Source organism: Felis catus, chromosome A1 (genome assembly GCF_018350175.1).
Source record: "Felis catus isolate Fca126 chromosome A1, F.catus_Fca126_mat1.0, whole genome shotgun sequence".
Taxonomy (NCBI): domain Eukaryota; kingdom Metazoa; phylum Chordata; class Mammalia; order Carnivora; family Felidae; genus Felis; species Felis catus.
This window is the reverse complement of record NC_058368.1, coordinates 132,724,631-132,741,725: the sequence shown is the minus strand read 5'-3', so window position 1 is coordinate 132,741,725 and position 17,095 is coordinate 132,724,631. Positions and strand designations below refer to the sequence as shown.

General features: G+C 39.2%; 1 protein-coding gene across 2 annotated transcripts in view; it reads right to left on the bottom strand.

The window, feature by feature from the left end:
* Nucleotides 1-393: 393 nt before the first annotated feature.
* NLN (neurolysin) overlaps nucleotides 394-17,095 on the bottom strand; it is a 107,979-nt gene continuing 91,277 nt past the window's right edge. For both annotated transcript variants that reach the window (XM_011284017.3, XM_011284021.4), the window contains exons 10-13: nucleotides 14,479-14,665; nucleotides 14,025-14,153; nucleotides 12,419-12,555; nucleotides 394-2,268 (exon numbers count right to left, since the gene is read on the bottom strand). In XM_011284017.3, coding sequence (XP_011282319.2) covers nucleotides 2,134-2,268; nucleotides 12,419-12,555; nucleotides 14,025-14,153; nucleotides 14,479-14,665 — 588 coding nt within the window. In that variant the 3' untranslated portion in view covers nucleotides 394-2,133. The remainder of the gene's footprint in view (nucleotides 2,269-12,418; nucleotides 12,556-14,024; nucleotides 14,154-14,478; nucleotides 14,666-17,095) is intronic.

The window sequence follows — 17,095 nt, the reverse complement described above, 5'->3', positions numbered from 1 at the left end:
TGGGTGGCTCAGTCTGTTGGGCGTCCGACTTCGGCTCAGGTCATGATCTCACAGTCCGTGAGTTTGAGCCCCGCGTCGGGCTCTGTGCTGACAGCTCAGAGCCTGGAGCCTGCTTCGGAGTCTGTGTCTCCCTCTCTCTCTGCTCCTCCCCTGCTCATGCTCTGTCTCTGTCTCAAAAATAAATAAAAACATTTAAAAAAATTAAAAAAAAAGAAAAAAATTAGTTCTTAGTTTTTAATTATTGTAAAGAGTAAGTATTTAAATTTGTTGCCGTGCTTTGGTAGATTTTAAGTATCATATATGGACTCTAAATAAAAAGAACATCATAGCACTTTTGTTTTCTTAGGCATTTCAGCTTAAACATTAAAGTATGAAAGAAATGTGAGTTCATTCTTATGGATAATAATGCAACTTTATTGTGTGCAACCTGTTTCACACCAAGTATTAGTTTTTCCATGTGAAGTAAGTTGAGATTGAAAATGATAAAGTTATTGTTAAGGAGACACACAGAAAGGCAATAGAAAATGCTGAAAAAAGTTTTTGTCTGAAACTGGAAAACAGAACAGTCTGGAAGAAAAAAAAAGATATGAGAAGAGTACCACAGGTTACTAACACCAAAAAAACTACTTTGTGGGAGAGAAGGGCCAGGCGATTATCTCAGAAGGGAGGGTTGGATTTCATGTGCATTTTTAACGTATTTGCTTGGCAATAATAATCCCGGAATTTTCTTCTGCGTTGTTAGAGCTCTTAACCTTTCCCACTGTCTATAATTTTATTATGCAGCATAATATATGTTTTTATTTAGCGCAAAGTCCATCTGTCTAATTTTGTCCCTCACCAGCAAAGTCATACCTCAGATACACAGCGGGAACCAACTGGAAGACCTATCAGAGTATATGTGAAGTTTGGATTTTTTAATTAAAAATTTTTTTATTATCCTATTTTGGTTTCCTTACTGAGTAGACTCCTAGGGAAAAATAAGTCCTGTGAGTTTACTGGTCTGCTTTAGAAGTACAATTTAGACTCACAGAAATGAAAGTTAAAGAGAGATCCAAAGTTTCGCTTAAAATAAAAATCACCAGACAAGATAGGCTATGAAATCCTCCTCCCTGTGGTTGAAGACACGTAACACTTTGGAGCAGCTGTCCTCAAACACTTCTGTCCAGAACCCACTACTCTTCTGGAGTTTCTGAACTCTTTCTGCTCCACACCACCTTCAGCTCTCTTCCCTAAACTGCCATTGGTGATATGTATATCTGTCACTTTGGGTGAGATGGTAATAAAGGAGGCAAAGTCCGTACCACTTATCAGAAACACGAGAAGAGAAACATATCCTTGGACCTGTTTTAGTGTTCTAATTGGCAAATATGCCAAAGGACTGACAACCTTGTATGCTGTGGTGGAAACGAACCTCTGATGCAAGATCTACAATCCTCTAACACAACATACAAAAGCAATATACATAGGCCAGTTCAGTTAAAACTCTTACTTTTTTTGGTACTCTGTGATAGGACTTTAGAAAAGATAAATCCCAATGGTGGAACATAATTTAAGTGCGGCAGAAAAGTAGAAATAATGAGGCCTGAAATTCAAAGATAAACGCATTATTGAGGCATATTCCCCTGGCCCTTAGGTATGTGGACAAAGAGGTCACGCGTTACTGTGAGACAGAGGGTCAAAGGTGACACAGGGCTCCAAGAAAATATTTACCAGAGAAATGTGATGATTCATTTATCAGTCCAGAAATACCAAGTACAAAACTTCAAGATATAAAGAAGGATCAAATTATATAATGTATATGATTCAATTTAAAAATTCTTAGCCCTCTTACATTATGTTATCTAGATTACAATAGTAAAAAATCAAATTACATTCATATGAAACTTGTATAAAAAGAAATCAAATCCATTGTTATGAAATTTTATAGTACAATTATTTTCTGATGGGTCTTTTCTTAGGTCATGGTATTTATAATTCCATTTACATCTGTGTAATTTTTCAAAGTGAAAAACAAAAGACAGTCAATAGAAATCTAAACTTTCATTTGCAAAACTCCATTCAGTTTCCGGGCTAGTAACACATGGTGATGTCGACTTGTCCTCCAGACATGGACTGCTACCAAAGATCCCCAGTTTATGGAGCATGCAGGCCTCTGCTCATTAGGAACGCTTTTTGGTTTGGCTCACGTTTCAAGAAATTCTGCAGCATGTCCATGCCGTCCAGAGATCCCCCAGGTTTCAGGATTAGGTTTCTGTATTTCATTCCAACCTAATAAAATAAAACATCACACCTAGTAATTCATTGTTAAAGCAATTTCCCAAATCTCTAGATGCAAAAGAAAAAGGAGGAAGGGTGAATAAAAAGGGACTTTGACTTTACTTTGTCTGGATGTTCTCTTTTGCCTTAACTATAGCTCTATAGAGCTGTACTTATTTATTTTGGTAGCTATGAGAGCTGAAGCTTAAACCTCCAGTCTTCTACATTCCCCTTTATTACTGTCTTATCTCCTTAGAGTTTCAACGGTGAGCAAACAAACAAAAAATAGCCAATGGAATGTATAACAGATTCCTATTTAGTAGCCCATCTCAAATGCTATTTCAAAAGAGTTAGCAAACCAAGTGTTCAAGAAGGCCACAAATAGGGGATTTGTGTACCTAGAACCAGTGGCATCACCACTGCCAAAATGGCTTCTGCTATGTTTTTACAAGGGGTTTATAAAAAATGCCTCATCCTTATGGATGGCGGTAGGACAACAGCACATGTCCCAGGTGTAGGTTAAGTTATTTCTGTGGGCTCAGAGCTAGGAATAAGGACCTTTGTAAAGTTTTCCTTGGGGATGAGGTCTGCAACCTTAAAACACAATGTAGTTACTCTGCCTTTATTTACATAAACGTAGCAGCAAGTAAAGTGAAGGAAAACGACTGAAATTCAGTATCAGTGTCATTCATTATTTTCACTTCCTTTTCATCATCCTTTTAGGGACACAAAGCAAGACAATTCAGTAAAGAAAAATTCCAAATATACATATAATAGTTCACAGAGTAACACTTTTAAATTTATATCCATTAAATCATTTGATCAATATGACTAATAGTCTTTTTGACAAGAATAGCTAGAGAATTTTCAGAGACAAAAGTAACTTTTGACTTATAACAATAATTCTCTTTGGTACAACCATCAGAGATAAGTCTAGTCAAATTGTTAATAAACGAAAACATGCATGAATGAAATTTACCAAGTTAGATACAAAACTATTTTATTCCCTATAGCGTCATAAAATAAACATTTTGGGGTTTATCTTTTTCTTATTAACAGAAATCATCTGCAGTTTATTAATCCTGACAGGTTAACATCAAACTTCCTAGTCTGGGCCCTGATTAGGAGTAAACAGTCAGTTACCTTCTTGTAAAGTCTAGGGCAGCACAGTCCAACAGGAATATAATATAAGAAACATAAATAACTTAAAATTTTCTAGTAATCACATTTTAGAAGGTAAAAAAAGTCAAAATGGTAAAACTAATTTTAATAAGATATTTTAACCATATATCTATGTTACTTCAGCATATGTCAATATAAAAATTACTGAGATTTACTTTCTGTGGTAAGTCATCAAAATCTCGTGTGTGTTTTTCACTTTTCCAGCACAATTTTTTAGTTATGCTAGCCACATTTCAGGTGCTTGACAGCCACAGGGAGCTACCACAGTGGACAGGGGTAGGGCCTAGAACACAATGTGATCTTTAGAAGGGCTTATTGGACAATATTCTAGTATGACAATGAAAAGGCATGTAGTAATCTTGTTGCCTTATCTACAAGTTTTAGATAAATTTTCCTAAAGAGGGTAGGCCTGTAATCACTGATACTCGAATTCCTGAAAACTCTGGTAATGAAGACTTAAGCTAGATTTAATGTTCTTTGGGGGGGGGGCGCGGAGAATGATGTGTAGTTTTTTGCTTGGTCTGTAGCAATCCATTACTGTTAGGCTAGCAATTGGGAACCTAAAATGTGAGTGATGGCTGATCTTGCCATAGACATTATTATTCTAAGAAGTAGCAGCTTAGAGCTCTGGAGCCCAAACACAGTCTACCTCCCTTTTCTTTCTTTCATTGCCCCAAATGCCTACATTTGACCAGTGTTAAATCAGTAGGGGGAAAGGGTAGGATGGGGAAGAAAGATGGTGCTCTCCTGGATCTTCACCCCTTTCCCTAAGAAGCCACCATAAAAATAGGGAGAACTGGGGCTCCTGGGTGGCTCAGTCGTTAAGTGACTGACTCTTGATTTTGGCTCAGGTCATGATCTCATGGCTGTGCAATCATCCTGCATCGGGGAGCTCCATACCCAGCATGGGGCCTGCTTGGAATTCATTCTCATTCTCATTCTCATTCTTTCTGTCAATTTCTCTCTCTCTCTCTCTCTCTCTCTCTCTCTCTCTCTCTCTCTCTCTCTCCTCCCTCCATACCTCCCTCCCTCTGACCCTCCCCTGCCTGTGCTCTCTCTCTCTAAAAAAATAAACAGACATTTAAAAGAATCTCACACAATGTGGCTACCTGACAAAATAGTCTCATTTTGTACAGAGAACTGCAGTTCTAGCCAGCAAAGAGATGTAGGTACTTGAGGAGTTGCATGGCGCTGTGAAGAGGCAGCTCAGGGCTCCTCTGACCAGTAAGGTCATCGCGGAGCCGGGGGGGGGGGGGGTGCAGCTCAACACAGCTCCAGTCCTGTCCCGCTTACAGCTCCAAACAAGTTGATTCAATTTCCTGAATTACAGAGCAATGGTCTTTTAATAGTTTCATTTCCTTCACAATGAAGTTTGGAGAAGAGTTTAAGAGTCATTTTGGTAATAGGATCTTGCTTTTCTTACAAAAAAAAAAAAACTTAAGTGAATTTTTGTGTTTTAGGAAGGTACCAGCTCTCTGGGTGAGAGAACACTGTCTGGGAGACATATGCCACAGGTGGAAGGAGTCTTTGCCATAGTTGTTCTAGTCTGTTTACATAATAAAGAAACTTGAACTGTAAGGAAGGCAGAAAGACAAGTTCTAAGACAACCAGTGAAATTTTTTTATGCTAGAAGAATCCTTCAGGAGGATCTGCACATAGTAAGAGCTTCTATTAACTAGTCTATGAAGGCAAATCAGCATCAGTCACCTGTGTGGTTTTTAAAGTTTTTTGGTTTTTTTTTTTTTTTTTACTTATTTGTTTAGAGAGCCAGGGAGGGACAGAGAGAGAGAGAGAGAGACAGACAGAGAGAGAGAGAGAATGAGCAGGGGAGGAGCAGAGAGAGCGGGAGAGAGAGAATCCTAAGCAGGCTCCCCACTGTCAGCATAGAGCCCGCTGGCAGGACTTGAACCCATGAAGTGTGGGATCATGACCTGAGCCAAAATCAAGAGTTGGACGCTTAACCAACTGAACCACCCAGGCACCCCACCTGTGTGGTTTTTAATCCTGGAAGATTAGAGTGTATCTTTTGGCAACTGTGCAAGTCCTCTCTAACAGTGATGTTTCCTAAAGCAAGGTCAGGAGTCTTGGAGTCAGGCCCAAGTTTGAATCTTGGCTTAACCCTCAGCTCTGTGACCACAGGCCTTGGTTTGTTTTCCTGTAAAATAGGAACATGCCTCCCTCACCTAGTTTATGGGGAATTGGGGATGATTTCAGGACACTGCCCTGTCCCTAGTATAACACATGGCACCCAGGGCCACTCAGTAACCCTCTGTGGTCATCCATTCCTCCTCTCATTTCTGTCCCTCTCACACTGGCCCTCCGTTCAGTGTCTCATGTACACAGCAGGGACACAGATGCATTCCTGGTTTGGAGTCTCCTTAAAATTAGTTCTGTTTCCTAATAAAACTAAAAAAAAAATACAAGAGACTTCATCTCCATTATTAATAAGAAATAGACTATCTCGTTCAGTAGGAATATTAGGGAGGTGAGACAAGGCACTCATCTAAGAATACATACTCTTTATTTGAGGTAATATTTTAAGAGCAATCATAATGGCCTGAACGAAGGATGCCACCATCTGTAAGTAATGAGAATATGTCTCCTGCTGGGTCTGGCATTTCTGAGGCAGCACATGCAAGCTCCCACTGTCTTCCAATCCTCCCTCCTTCCTACTGTGACTGACTCTGGGGAGGAGAGCCAGTTGTCTCCTTCCTACACTGAGTAACAGGCATCAGGGAAAAGAGCATCCATCCAATGATAGGTGATGATGATCAGGCACCCAACAGGCTCCCTAGCCAGCTTTAAAAGTGGATGCTGAAACCTTCCACAGCCCATCTGTAAACTCCTTCCCAACAGCACACTCTTTGTTTCCTATGAGGGTGGGGATATCGTGGGTGGAAAAAGAATACCTTGGACAACAACAAAGAAAAAGGGAGAGAGTGAAAGAGTGGTGCTGGTAGTCAGGGAGATGGAAATGAGAACAGTGGGTCGGAATCTGCTTGATTAGAAGAGGCCTTTCGGAAACTGTGAGCAAAGTTTCAATTTGTGAGGATAGAAGGATAGATCTATATTTATGGGGAGGGAGATCAGAAAAAAAGAAAAAAAGAAAAAAAAAGTAGAGTAGTCTGGCTATTAATATGTATTGGGGGAAGGGGAAATAGATGGGGACAACTACCGTAATTAAATGTAACAGTTTTGAAGTAGAGGACACACAAAAATGAATAAAACAGCTCCAATTACAAGGACTTTATCATCTAGGAGGTAAAAAAAAGACAATGTACAAAGCAGATTATTAGGGTTCTAAGAGAAATACAGAGAAAGGCTGTAAGAACACAAAGGAAGAAAAAGTGCTTCCAGTTGGTTGGGATTCAAGACTTGGAAAGTCTGGTCTTGTAAATATGCAAGAAGTTAAGTTGGAAATCAATCCCATTTCTTTCCTTTGTCCCTTAAATCAGGCAAAATCTAAGTCTGTCAAGAAAGGCTGAAGTGTAAGAAAAATCAGCTTTGTGGTGGTAGGTCAAGAGAGCCGAAGCAGAAGTTAATCCATTTGTAAGGACCTTCAGAAGGAATTTGATATTCTCCCTTAGCAACACATTGTAGCAGGAATTGGGCTTAGAATTCTGAGTGGAGAGCACTGGAATAGTTAGCTTTAGAGTACAAATTCTCTGTGAAGTAATTCTTTTTCATGTTAACCCAAAGTTTGTCATGTTTCTGTGTCTGCTATTGCATGTAAAGATCTAGCTACTTCCTTATGGCATTACAGATTAAAATATAATAGTTGCATTTGACTGTCTTGATTTTCTTGGTATTCCATTCTGCAGTGATACTCAGTTTTATTTTTTCTTCATTGAAGGAAAAACAAAGGTTAGCAATTTCTCTAAATGCAAAAGAGGAGGGAGATAATTCTAGCTTAATAATATAATTGTCTTAGAATCCACCAAGTCTATTACCTCTTAGGAAATTTTCCCACAATGAACTTGCCTTATAAAAAGAAATGGCCCTAGTTAAAATGCCGCCATTTTCTTCAACCCTATGATTAGCTGCTGGATTTTGAAACTACATTTGGTGACGCTGGATATCTTCTTTAAAGAGCTCCTAGAGCTTGCTGGAAAAGTATTATTCCCAAGCAGCTCCCTTCCATAGTTACTTAAGAAATCAGCTGGAGAAGGAAAACCTATGTCTGATAATGAGAATTCTCTATATTCTACTAGAAACAAAGATTTTAGGATATGTTTAATGAACAAATTAAATAATGAAGATAGTCTAACTATTTATAATGAAGAAAAGGGAAAATCACAAATAAAACCAGAAGTAGCAAACTGTGGCTATTATAGGTAATTGGCAAATTCTAACACTTGGATAGAAGCCCTCAAAATAGAATGAAAACCACTGTACCATAAAAATATGCTATTGCTACCTTAGGTATTCAGAAGACTACAGGTTTGGGGTGCCTGGCTGGCTCAGTTAGTAGAGCATCTGACTCTTGATCTTGCAGTTGTGAGTTCAAGCCCCACAATGGGTGTAGATTACTTAAAAAAAAAAAAAAAAAAAAAAAGACTAGGTTTATATTTGACCCTTCCTATTATTGTTTTCCCAGTGAGTAGTGCACTTTCTATAGTTCTGCTTGCTAACACCTGGAATGTTTCTCAAAGCAGACCCTGAGCTTTGCAGGATGGCAAGAGGTTATAGAGAGGAGGCCTGGAGATGTTCTTTTGTTGATACCAATGACCAGGACAATAATGTCAACAGTACGTGATCTTTCAGTCTCCAGCCTCTCTACAGATTTTGGGGACGAAGAATAGCAGACACTGATTCCTTGAAGGGCCATCCAGTTATCTTCTCAAAATGATTCAAATACATACTAGGTGAAACTAATGTAACATGATGTGTCAACTACAATTCAATTAAAAAAAAAAGGTGTCAACTTTACATCGATATAATGGCACCAATATGTACTCAATTGTGATGCTTATTAAGAAATCTAAGACACTCTAATCCTCCTTCCTTTCAAGGTGTCCTTTTATTTGCTTGCTTTTGTTGTGGTTTATTACTGAACATTTCTAGAGTCTATTATTTATCCTTGCTAATACAGAATTTTCACAATGGTTTTAGCAAAGAGTCTTTTTACCTCCCTGTGCTGGGCAATAATAACTGGTCCCTATCTACCAGAAACTTTGTAATTCTGGAAAATACAGCAGAATTTTAGTGATGAGGGAAAAAACATACGAGGGAGACAGGGAGCCTTGAGACAACAGGGTCTGTGTGATATATTGTGAATGCTCTGATACCCTTGACTTCAGATCAAATTCAGTATTTCTATAAAAATTCTTTCGGGACACCTGGCTGGCTCAGTTGGAGAAGCATGTGACTCTTGATCTCGGGGTTATGAGTTTGAGCCCCATTTGGGTACAGAGATTACTAAACATAAATAAATAAATAAATAAACAAACAAACAAACAAACAAACTTAAAAAAATTCTTTCTCTTCATCACAACGTAGCTGTAATGACCAAATATTTTTCTTAGAACAGGATAACTGTCTCAAAGTATTACATTTTAATAAGTGGGTATTTGAATTTTGTAAATCAGGTATTACTTTAGAGCAAACATTTGTAAAACTTAAAACAAAAAATAAGTGAACCAAACAAACAGTATACTGTAGAGGGAACAAAATGGCTATTTAAAAAGCTGTTCTAGTCTCTGCCACTGCAGTGAAGAGTGTGAGAGTGGGGTGCAAAGGGATTCTCCTTGGTCACTGGAGCCCGATTCACTACTGTTGTGACAAAAGGGGAGCAAGAAATGCTATAATATCCCAGAATACTTGATAGGGAAGAAAAAGGAAGGGATTAAAGTTAGCTTCATGGCGTAAGATGAATAATATATAGCAATGTTGAACCCAGAATTTTAGTGAAACTGGAAACTGTGTTTTACATTACAAGGCAACAACTCCAAGTTGTTGGGAATCTTGTGTTCTCCAAGTTCACCCCAGGCCCCTGATCTAAAATAAAAGTAGTCTGGCTGCCTGCCAAGCTGTGAAGCTTGAGAGTAAGAGGAAGTACACAGAAGCATAATGGCAGGGACTGCGTCTGCTGGACTTGCAAGTTCCTTGGGGCCGACTGGGATCAGTACATGGGCTGTTACCTTGACAGATGGAAAAGAAGAGGTAACAGCGGAAGGTACTGGAGATGTGGCTATGTAAGTGGAAACACAGAGGAGAGTGAGGAAGCTTAATTGAAAAAGGTACTGTGGCACTTATGCTAGGAAGCGTCACCAACTTATAAGAGTCAGTAACAGGTCATAATTGCACCTTTATATAAGTAGACCTGGAGTCTCTATAATCATTGTTTTCTGATTTCTGCAATAATGCATGCTCTGTGTAAAAAATAAGGAAAAGCTCCATAAAAATCACAGAAAAATATTTAATAATCACTCATGAAATTATCACTCGAAGCTAAGAATGGACATTTTGATGTACTCTTTTTCTAAACATGTATTTTAAAATAAGAATTTGCATTCTATGGTACAAAATATTTTATAGCCTGATTTTTTTCACTTTGTGTTATAGTTATATTAAACATTCCAGACATAAGAAAAAGCTTGGTGAAATCCTTCCCTCACACTTCCCTCAAGTCCATTCTTTTCTTCAAAAAATGGAAATACCACTTTTGGTTCAGATGATCTAGAAGATTTCATAAGTGAGTAGCCAGCCATGTGACTAGGGCCTTTAAGAATGGTAAGATTGAAGCTGTATCTGGGTGGCTCAGTCAGTTAAGCATCTGACTTTTGATATCAGCTCAGGTCATGATCTCACGGTTTGTGAGATCAAGCCCCATGTGGGGCTCTGTGCTGACAGTGTGGAGCCTGCTTGGGATTCTCCATCTCCTTCTCTCTGCCCCACCCCTGCTCGTGCATGCTGCCTCTCTCAAAACAAATAAATAAACTTAAAAGAATGTTAAAATTTTTAAGAGGTAGAGACAAGAAAGTCACACCTTTTAGGTGGAAGAAATAGAATGATCGTATTTGTGAAGGTGCAAAGACCTATGGGAACACATAAATCTGGCTGACACACTGAATTCTGGGAAGTAAGGAAGACATGTGATGGCTAAGCTAAGGACTGTAAACAAGGAGAGGAAAGCAAGAAACGGGAAGTAAAAACAAAAGGGTAGGTGAGGGCCTTTGGAAGTTGGCAACTGGGTCATCAGTGGTCACTCGAGAGAGAGTAATTTTCTAGTTCCGTTGGTGGAGGCAAAATAGAGGTTTGCATGGACGGCTCCTTACACCAAGAAATTAGGCTGTGAAAGGAAGGAGAACTGAGTAATAGCAACAGGGTTACCAGAGGCAGTAGCAATAATCCCAGTTTTTGCCAAGACACATTAAGGCTTGGTGTTAGACACAACTTTCAGACAGAGGGAAAGAAGGTGAAAACTGAAATATAGAAAGAGAACAAAAATGACATATTTAGTCTTGATGACCGTAATTTTCTTAGTGGAGAGGAGAGAGGATTTGAGACTCGGGGGATCTCAATAAGGGAAGTGGGACAGGACAGCAGAGTAACACTGGGTGTCCACTACAGGTTGGATAGCACGATTTTGTAGTGAGACATGTTAATGGAGTCACAATCTTCCCCGGAAAGCTCTGAATCCCAAGGGCACCATCTCTAAGTGAGATGGTAGAGGAATCCAGGGCTGGGTACTTGGCTAAGGGTCATACAGAAGTCAAGACATATATGAGAACAGTCAGTGGCTGACCATTGTAATAGGTTGGCCAGGGAATGGAAGGAGACTTACGGTGACCTAATAGCCTGGGTAGGGTAGGATGGAAGAAGGAATGATTGGGAAGGTTAGTGTAGATAATGTAGGTACCCTGGAGGTGTTTTGTTTTGTTTTGTTTTGTTTTGTTTTGTTTTGTTTTGCAGGGGGGGTGGGAAGAAGGGGATGGTGGGCTAAATTACAGCTATGTGGGGCGCCTGGATGGCTCAGTTGGTTGGGCAGTTGGGCATCTGACTTCGGCTCAGGTCATGGTCTCAGGGATCGTGAGTTTGAGCCCTGCATTGGGCTCTGTGCTGACAGCTCAGAGCCTGGAGCCTGCTTCAGATTCTGTGTCTCCCTCTCTCTCTGCCCCTCCCCTGCTTGTGTTCTCACTCTGTCTCTCTCAGAAACAAATAAACATTAAAAAAAAAAATTATAGCAATGAATTTCAGTATATGTGTGTGAGGCACTATGCAATCCAGAAACATAAAGTTGGGGGGAAGAAATTGGTTGGCTGAAATAAGCACAGAGAACCTGAATTTGGTAACTTGCTCTTCTAATTTCTGAATCAAATAGAATGAGAAGCACACTGAAAAATGCATCAGGCCTGGAAATAATCTGACAGCTGAGTCTTCAACAAGAGTGGAGACTAGGGGACTATAACTCCGGAAGGTTTGGCTGGTAGCCACCTGGCAGCCAATTCACTGTACACAGAAAGGAATGGCTCAGGTTAATGAAGCAGCCTAAATTACGTAAAGGCATTTCGGTTACAAACTATGTAGGAGGTGGGGTATGCCAGTCACAGAGAAAGGGTACCTCCCATAGAAAATGTATAAAGAAACTGTGTAGAGAATGTGAAAACATACCTAGACCATTAACATCAAGAAGGAGTTTACCTTTCTTTCCCAACCTCCTATAAAACTAAAGCATTGTATGGCACATGTCAAAACTAGCAGCTATAAATGCTCAAATGCATAAACAAAGCTTTGAATTTTAATTATGCAATATATTGGAATGTTAATAAGCAAGAAAATGTGGTAGTTTTTTTTTTTTAACTTAGAGAATTAGAGTTAATCACTTGTGCACTGCAACTTAATGATGGATGATTTGAGAAGATTCAAGATTTTCAAGTTAAAAGCTGTTACCAAATCTCTTACGCTAAAATCTAGGTGTAATAAATATTTTACACTGGGAATGACAAAATTAACAAAAGGAGAAAAGAAGATACAATACCTCTGGATTCATTATCCCTTCTTTTTTAAAACAGCTGTAAAACATATCCATGGAAAATACTTCACTCCAAAGATATCCATAATATTGGCCATCATATCCCCCTGCCAAATGTCCGAAAGTAGCTGGCATATTTGTGCCTTTAAAGAAAGATACATTTCAATCAATGTGATGGCCAATGTTAATTATCAGGTTATCAGCTGGCTAAGGTTTCCCTTTGGGGAGTCCGGAGACTGGAGAGTGACAGTCTCCAGCAACAAGCAGGATCTTACCTGCAGTACTCCCTGGGTTTACATGTGCCCTTGGCCAAGATGTTTACAAACTTCTCTGCTATGATGACTCAACTTCAGAGCTGGTTTCGGCCCTAAGTTCTGGAATGTCTAACAATAGTTTCAGAGGCTTTGTCCACACCCATCAGATAGCTCAGTATTTCAGGACTACTCAGTCCTTTCTAATCCTTTAGACACATTTGTGTCTTATAGATACTCTAATAGTAAGCCCACTCTTTGTCACACAGCTTTGCAGCTAAAATGTGTCAGAACGGCACTTACTTTAGGTTCATAATTACTGAAGAACTCTTTATTTAAAAAACTAAAAAGGTTTTGCCAACTCAATCTACCTCTAGGGCTATTTTTAAAAAGGATTTTTTCAGGGTGCCTGGTGGCTCAGTCAGTTTAAGCGTCCGACTCTTGATTTAGGCTCAGGTCATGATCTCACCATTTGTGAGATGGAGCCCGTGTCTTGGATTCTGATAGCGTGGAGACTGCTTGGGATTCTCTTTCCCTCAGTCTCTGCCCCTCCCCACCTCCACTTTCTCTCTCTCTCTCTCTCTCTCTTAAAATAAATAAATAAACTTAACAAAAATAAAAAGGATTTTGTCAAATTGGTCTCAGGGACAAAACTGTTGTATGGTCTACTATAAACAGATCACAAAAGTAAGTGAGGAGCCTGGATTGACTCCATTGGACTCTTCTGACCTTTATTATCACTATCAATGTGACAGGTTCATTTAAATAACAACTTCCTTGGTGGAAAAAAGTCACCTTGCCAACTATGTATACATGAACAACTACATGTTGGCTTAAAATATATAAATACAAATGTAAACACAGTGACGTGTGTACCTGCCCACCTACCCACATGAATCTCATAAATACTGGGCTAGAAAAGGCTAGCTGGAATTCCTTAACTGATCTCAGAACCAAAATCAGAAACAAGGTAGAAGTTTGTACTTCTCTCTAAAACTTCCCCGTTTGCCAATTTCTCAGTGAAATCACTAGGAAGTCAGGGCACACGTACGGAGGGAGGAGCCAGGTGGCTGTTGCCAAATGCGAATGGCTTTCTCTGCTCTGGGGTGGAGGCCAATTGCTCATTCTTGATTACACTAAAATGCTGCAAAGCTGGAGCCACCTTTCCTTTAAACACACTTGGACAGGATAAGTCATACAGACATAGTAAGCTTATCAGAAAGCCATGGCCTGATTATAGAAATCAGAAACAAATATACATCAGGTAAGCTGCCTGACAAACCCTATGTTTCCTGGCAGTGTTAGGAGGATACCCTGTACTTCACTGAAGAAAATGAATTCAGGTCATAGTGCTTACATACCTGGAGTTGCCGCGACACCTAAAATCTCTGTGCAATATTTGGCATATTCACTTGCAGCATCCAGCGACGTGTTGGTATGGAGAGACTGATCAACTTTGCTCAAAACAATCTGGCGTAAGGTCAGAAGACCTAATAGCATAAGAATGTTTGGGCATGTTTTGGAGAAGAGAGAACTATGTGTTCTAATATCACAAGATCAAAGATTTAAAAAACTGACGCCTATAGTACATATTACAAAATGGGAGTAAGATACCTCATTTAAGATTTAAAAGAAGATGTATTTTTTTTTCTTGGACATATTCCCAGGATATTTAGCAGTCTCCCCTCCCCATATTAGCACTCTTAGGGTAATACCATGATTACAAGGGAAATAAGTTCTATAGAACAAGAAGCCAGCCATTGTCTATTAAAGCAATTCTAATGTATTTTCCTTTTCTAAAATTACAAGTCATACCTGTGTTGACCAGTCTGGAAGCAACAAGTTTTTCAAGCAGATCATCCATAATAGGACTTCCATCTTTATAATGTTTTGACAATCTTCGGAGGGAATCGATGTCCCATACCCAATTCTCAAGCATTTGTGATGGCACCTCTACAAAGTCAGTTTCCACATTTGTTCCACTAAATCGAGCAAAATCAGTCTAGAAAATAAACATAAAGGTCTTTTTTTAAAGCACTGAATGAAAACTACCTATGTGATGAATCATAATTAAGACTCTGTAAAACTTGAGTCAGAATCAGAGTCAACTACCTGTTTGAATAAAGGGTTAGGATAACTTCAAATTTAAATAAAAACAAAACACAGTACCAAGCAGCCTGAAAAATAACCCCCAAGTACTCTATGTTAAAGTAACATTTTATTCTTTTAAATCATAGACAAACTTGGAACAATCATCAGGAAATCATAAATGAAAATAAAAATCAGACTGAGTTAAAACAAGCCCTAAGCTTTGGAAATAAAAATATTAAAAAATTTTTTTCCATTAAAAATGAATAGATTTAAGACAGTTTCTCCCTACTTATCTATTTCATGTGCTTCATTTTGTTTATTCAAAACATGCCTTTCTGGAGCACTCATCACTCTACTGTTTAACTATTAAAGTTAAAAAAGTTTTTTTTAATGTTTATTTATTTTTGAGAGAGAGATAGACAAGAGTGTGAGCAGGGGAGGGGCAGAGAGAGAGGGAGACATAGAATCTGAAGTAGGCTCCAGGCTCCAAGCTGTCAGCATAGAGCCCGATGCAGGGCCTTGAGATCATGACCTGAGCCAAAGTCAGATGCTCAACCAACTGAGCCACCCAGGTGCTCCTTAACTATTCAAGTTTTAATCAAAATCAGAGTTAAATTACAACACTGCAGATACCCTTTGCATGTTATATTTTGTGTTCTGAACTTTAAATACGTGATTCTAAGATAACTATGTTGCAGAAAGCCTAGTTGTACCTCTCAGGGTAGAAGAGGTTAAAACAAGAGGCCACTTCAGGGGGAAGTATAAGTGTGGATCAGTTGGCAAGAGGGTAACTTAAATGCAGGGAGAGCTTTCTGGACAAACAAAGCATATATCAGAAGTTAAAGCATCCCTTGGAAAAATAAAGGACGTACTCTCAGGGTGTGGTCTAAAAGTTAAAAAAAATTTTTTTTGAAGTATAGTAAGTTGTCGAATCTGATGTCAGGAAAGCTCTTGATCAAAAAAAGGGGAATTCACTAGAACAAGCTGATATTTTCTGCCTTTCACACTGTACACAGAACTTGTGTAAAATTGACATTGACAGAGAAGACTGCATTAAACCAACCGGCTCATCTACAGAATGGGGTTATCTTTCTGTTGTTTTTCCCTGAACCTCTGTCCTGTTTCCTTCTTCAGATGTGTTACAATCCCAGTCCCTCCCTGGCTTCATCATCCCTGGGGCTCTGAGGGGAAGAGAAAGGAAGAAGGGCTTAAGCACTGGAGAAGGCAGCAGATGGGATGCCAAATCAGCAGCAAATAACGATTCTGCTTTTGGCCCAGGGCAGAAGCACAGATGTCAATGCCATTTCACATTCTGCCTTCCTCTCTTTATGCAAAAAAATGTTTTGCTTGACTTCCTATCATAATTGCGCTGATTCTAGATATGAAGAGCTGCAAATACTGAAGGGCCAAAGGGAATGAAACTCACTAGATGCTGGAATTAGGCCACCTGTGTTTGAGGACATCCTAATAAAAAATTCTTATAGAAAAGAGTAAAGGGTTCCAGAAAACTGAATATTTTGCCTCTTTCTGGTACATAATCTAAAATAACAACTATCCTACATTTAGATTTAAAAAATCTGATAAAGTAATCAGATAATAGTGGATATCTATTGAGACTTTACCACGTTAGGCATTATGCTAGGGCCTTTACCTGGATTATCTGATTCAAATTCCAAAATAATTGTATGAAGTATATACCGTAATCTTCATTTTGAGATAAGGAAATTGAAACATACTGAAATTAACAGTAGAACTAGGATTTGCAACCAGATAGTCTGATTCCAGAATTCAGGTTTTTTAAAAAGTTTTTATTTATTTATTTTGAAAGAGAGAGAGAGCAGGGGAGGGGCAGAAAGAGGGGAGAGAGAGAATCCCAAGCAGGCTCTGCAACTGTTAGTTAGCATGGAACCTGATGCAGGACCCAAACCCATGAACTGTGGGACATGAGCAGAAACCAAGAGTCAGATGCTCAACTGACTAAGCCACCCAGGCACCCTCCTGGCCCCTGAATCCACAGTTGGAACCACAATTGCTATAATTCCTCTCTACCTTATAGAAAAATGAAAAAAAAAAAAAAAGGAAGTTTAAATTATGAGGTTACAAAATAACTAAATCCTCTTGTAAGTTATTTAAAGTAGCAAAGTCTTTTATCAAAACCGACTTTAAAAACAGAGCAGGGACGCCTGCGTGGCGCAGTCGGTTGAACGTCCGACTTCAGCCAGGTCACGATCTCGCGGTCCGTGAGTTCCAGCCCTGCGTCGGGCTCTGGGCTGATGGCTCAGAGCCTGGAGCCTGTTTCCGATTCTGTGTCTCCCTCTCTCTCTGCCCCTCCCCCGTTCAT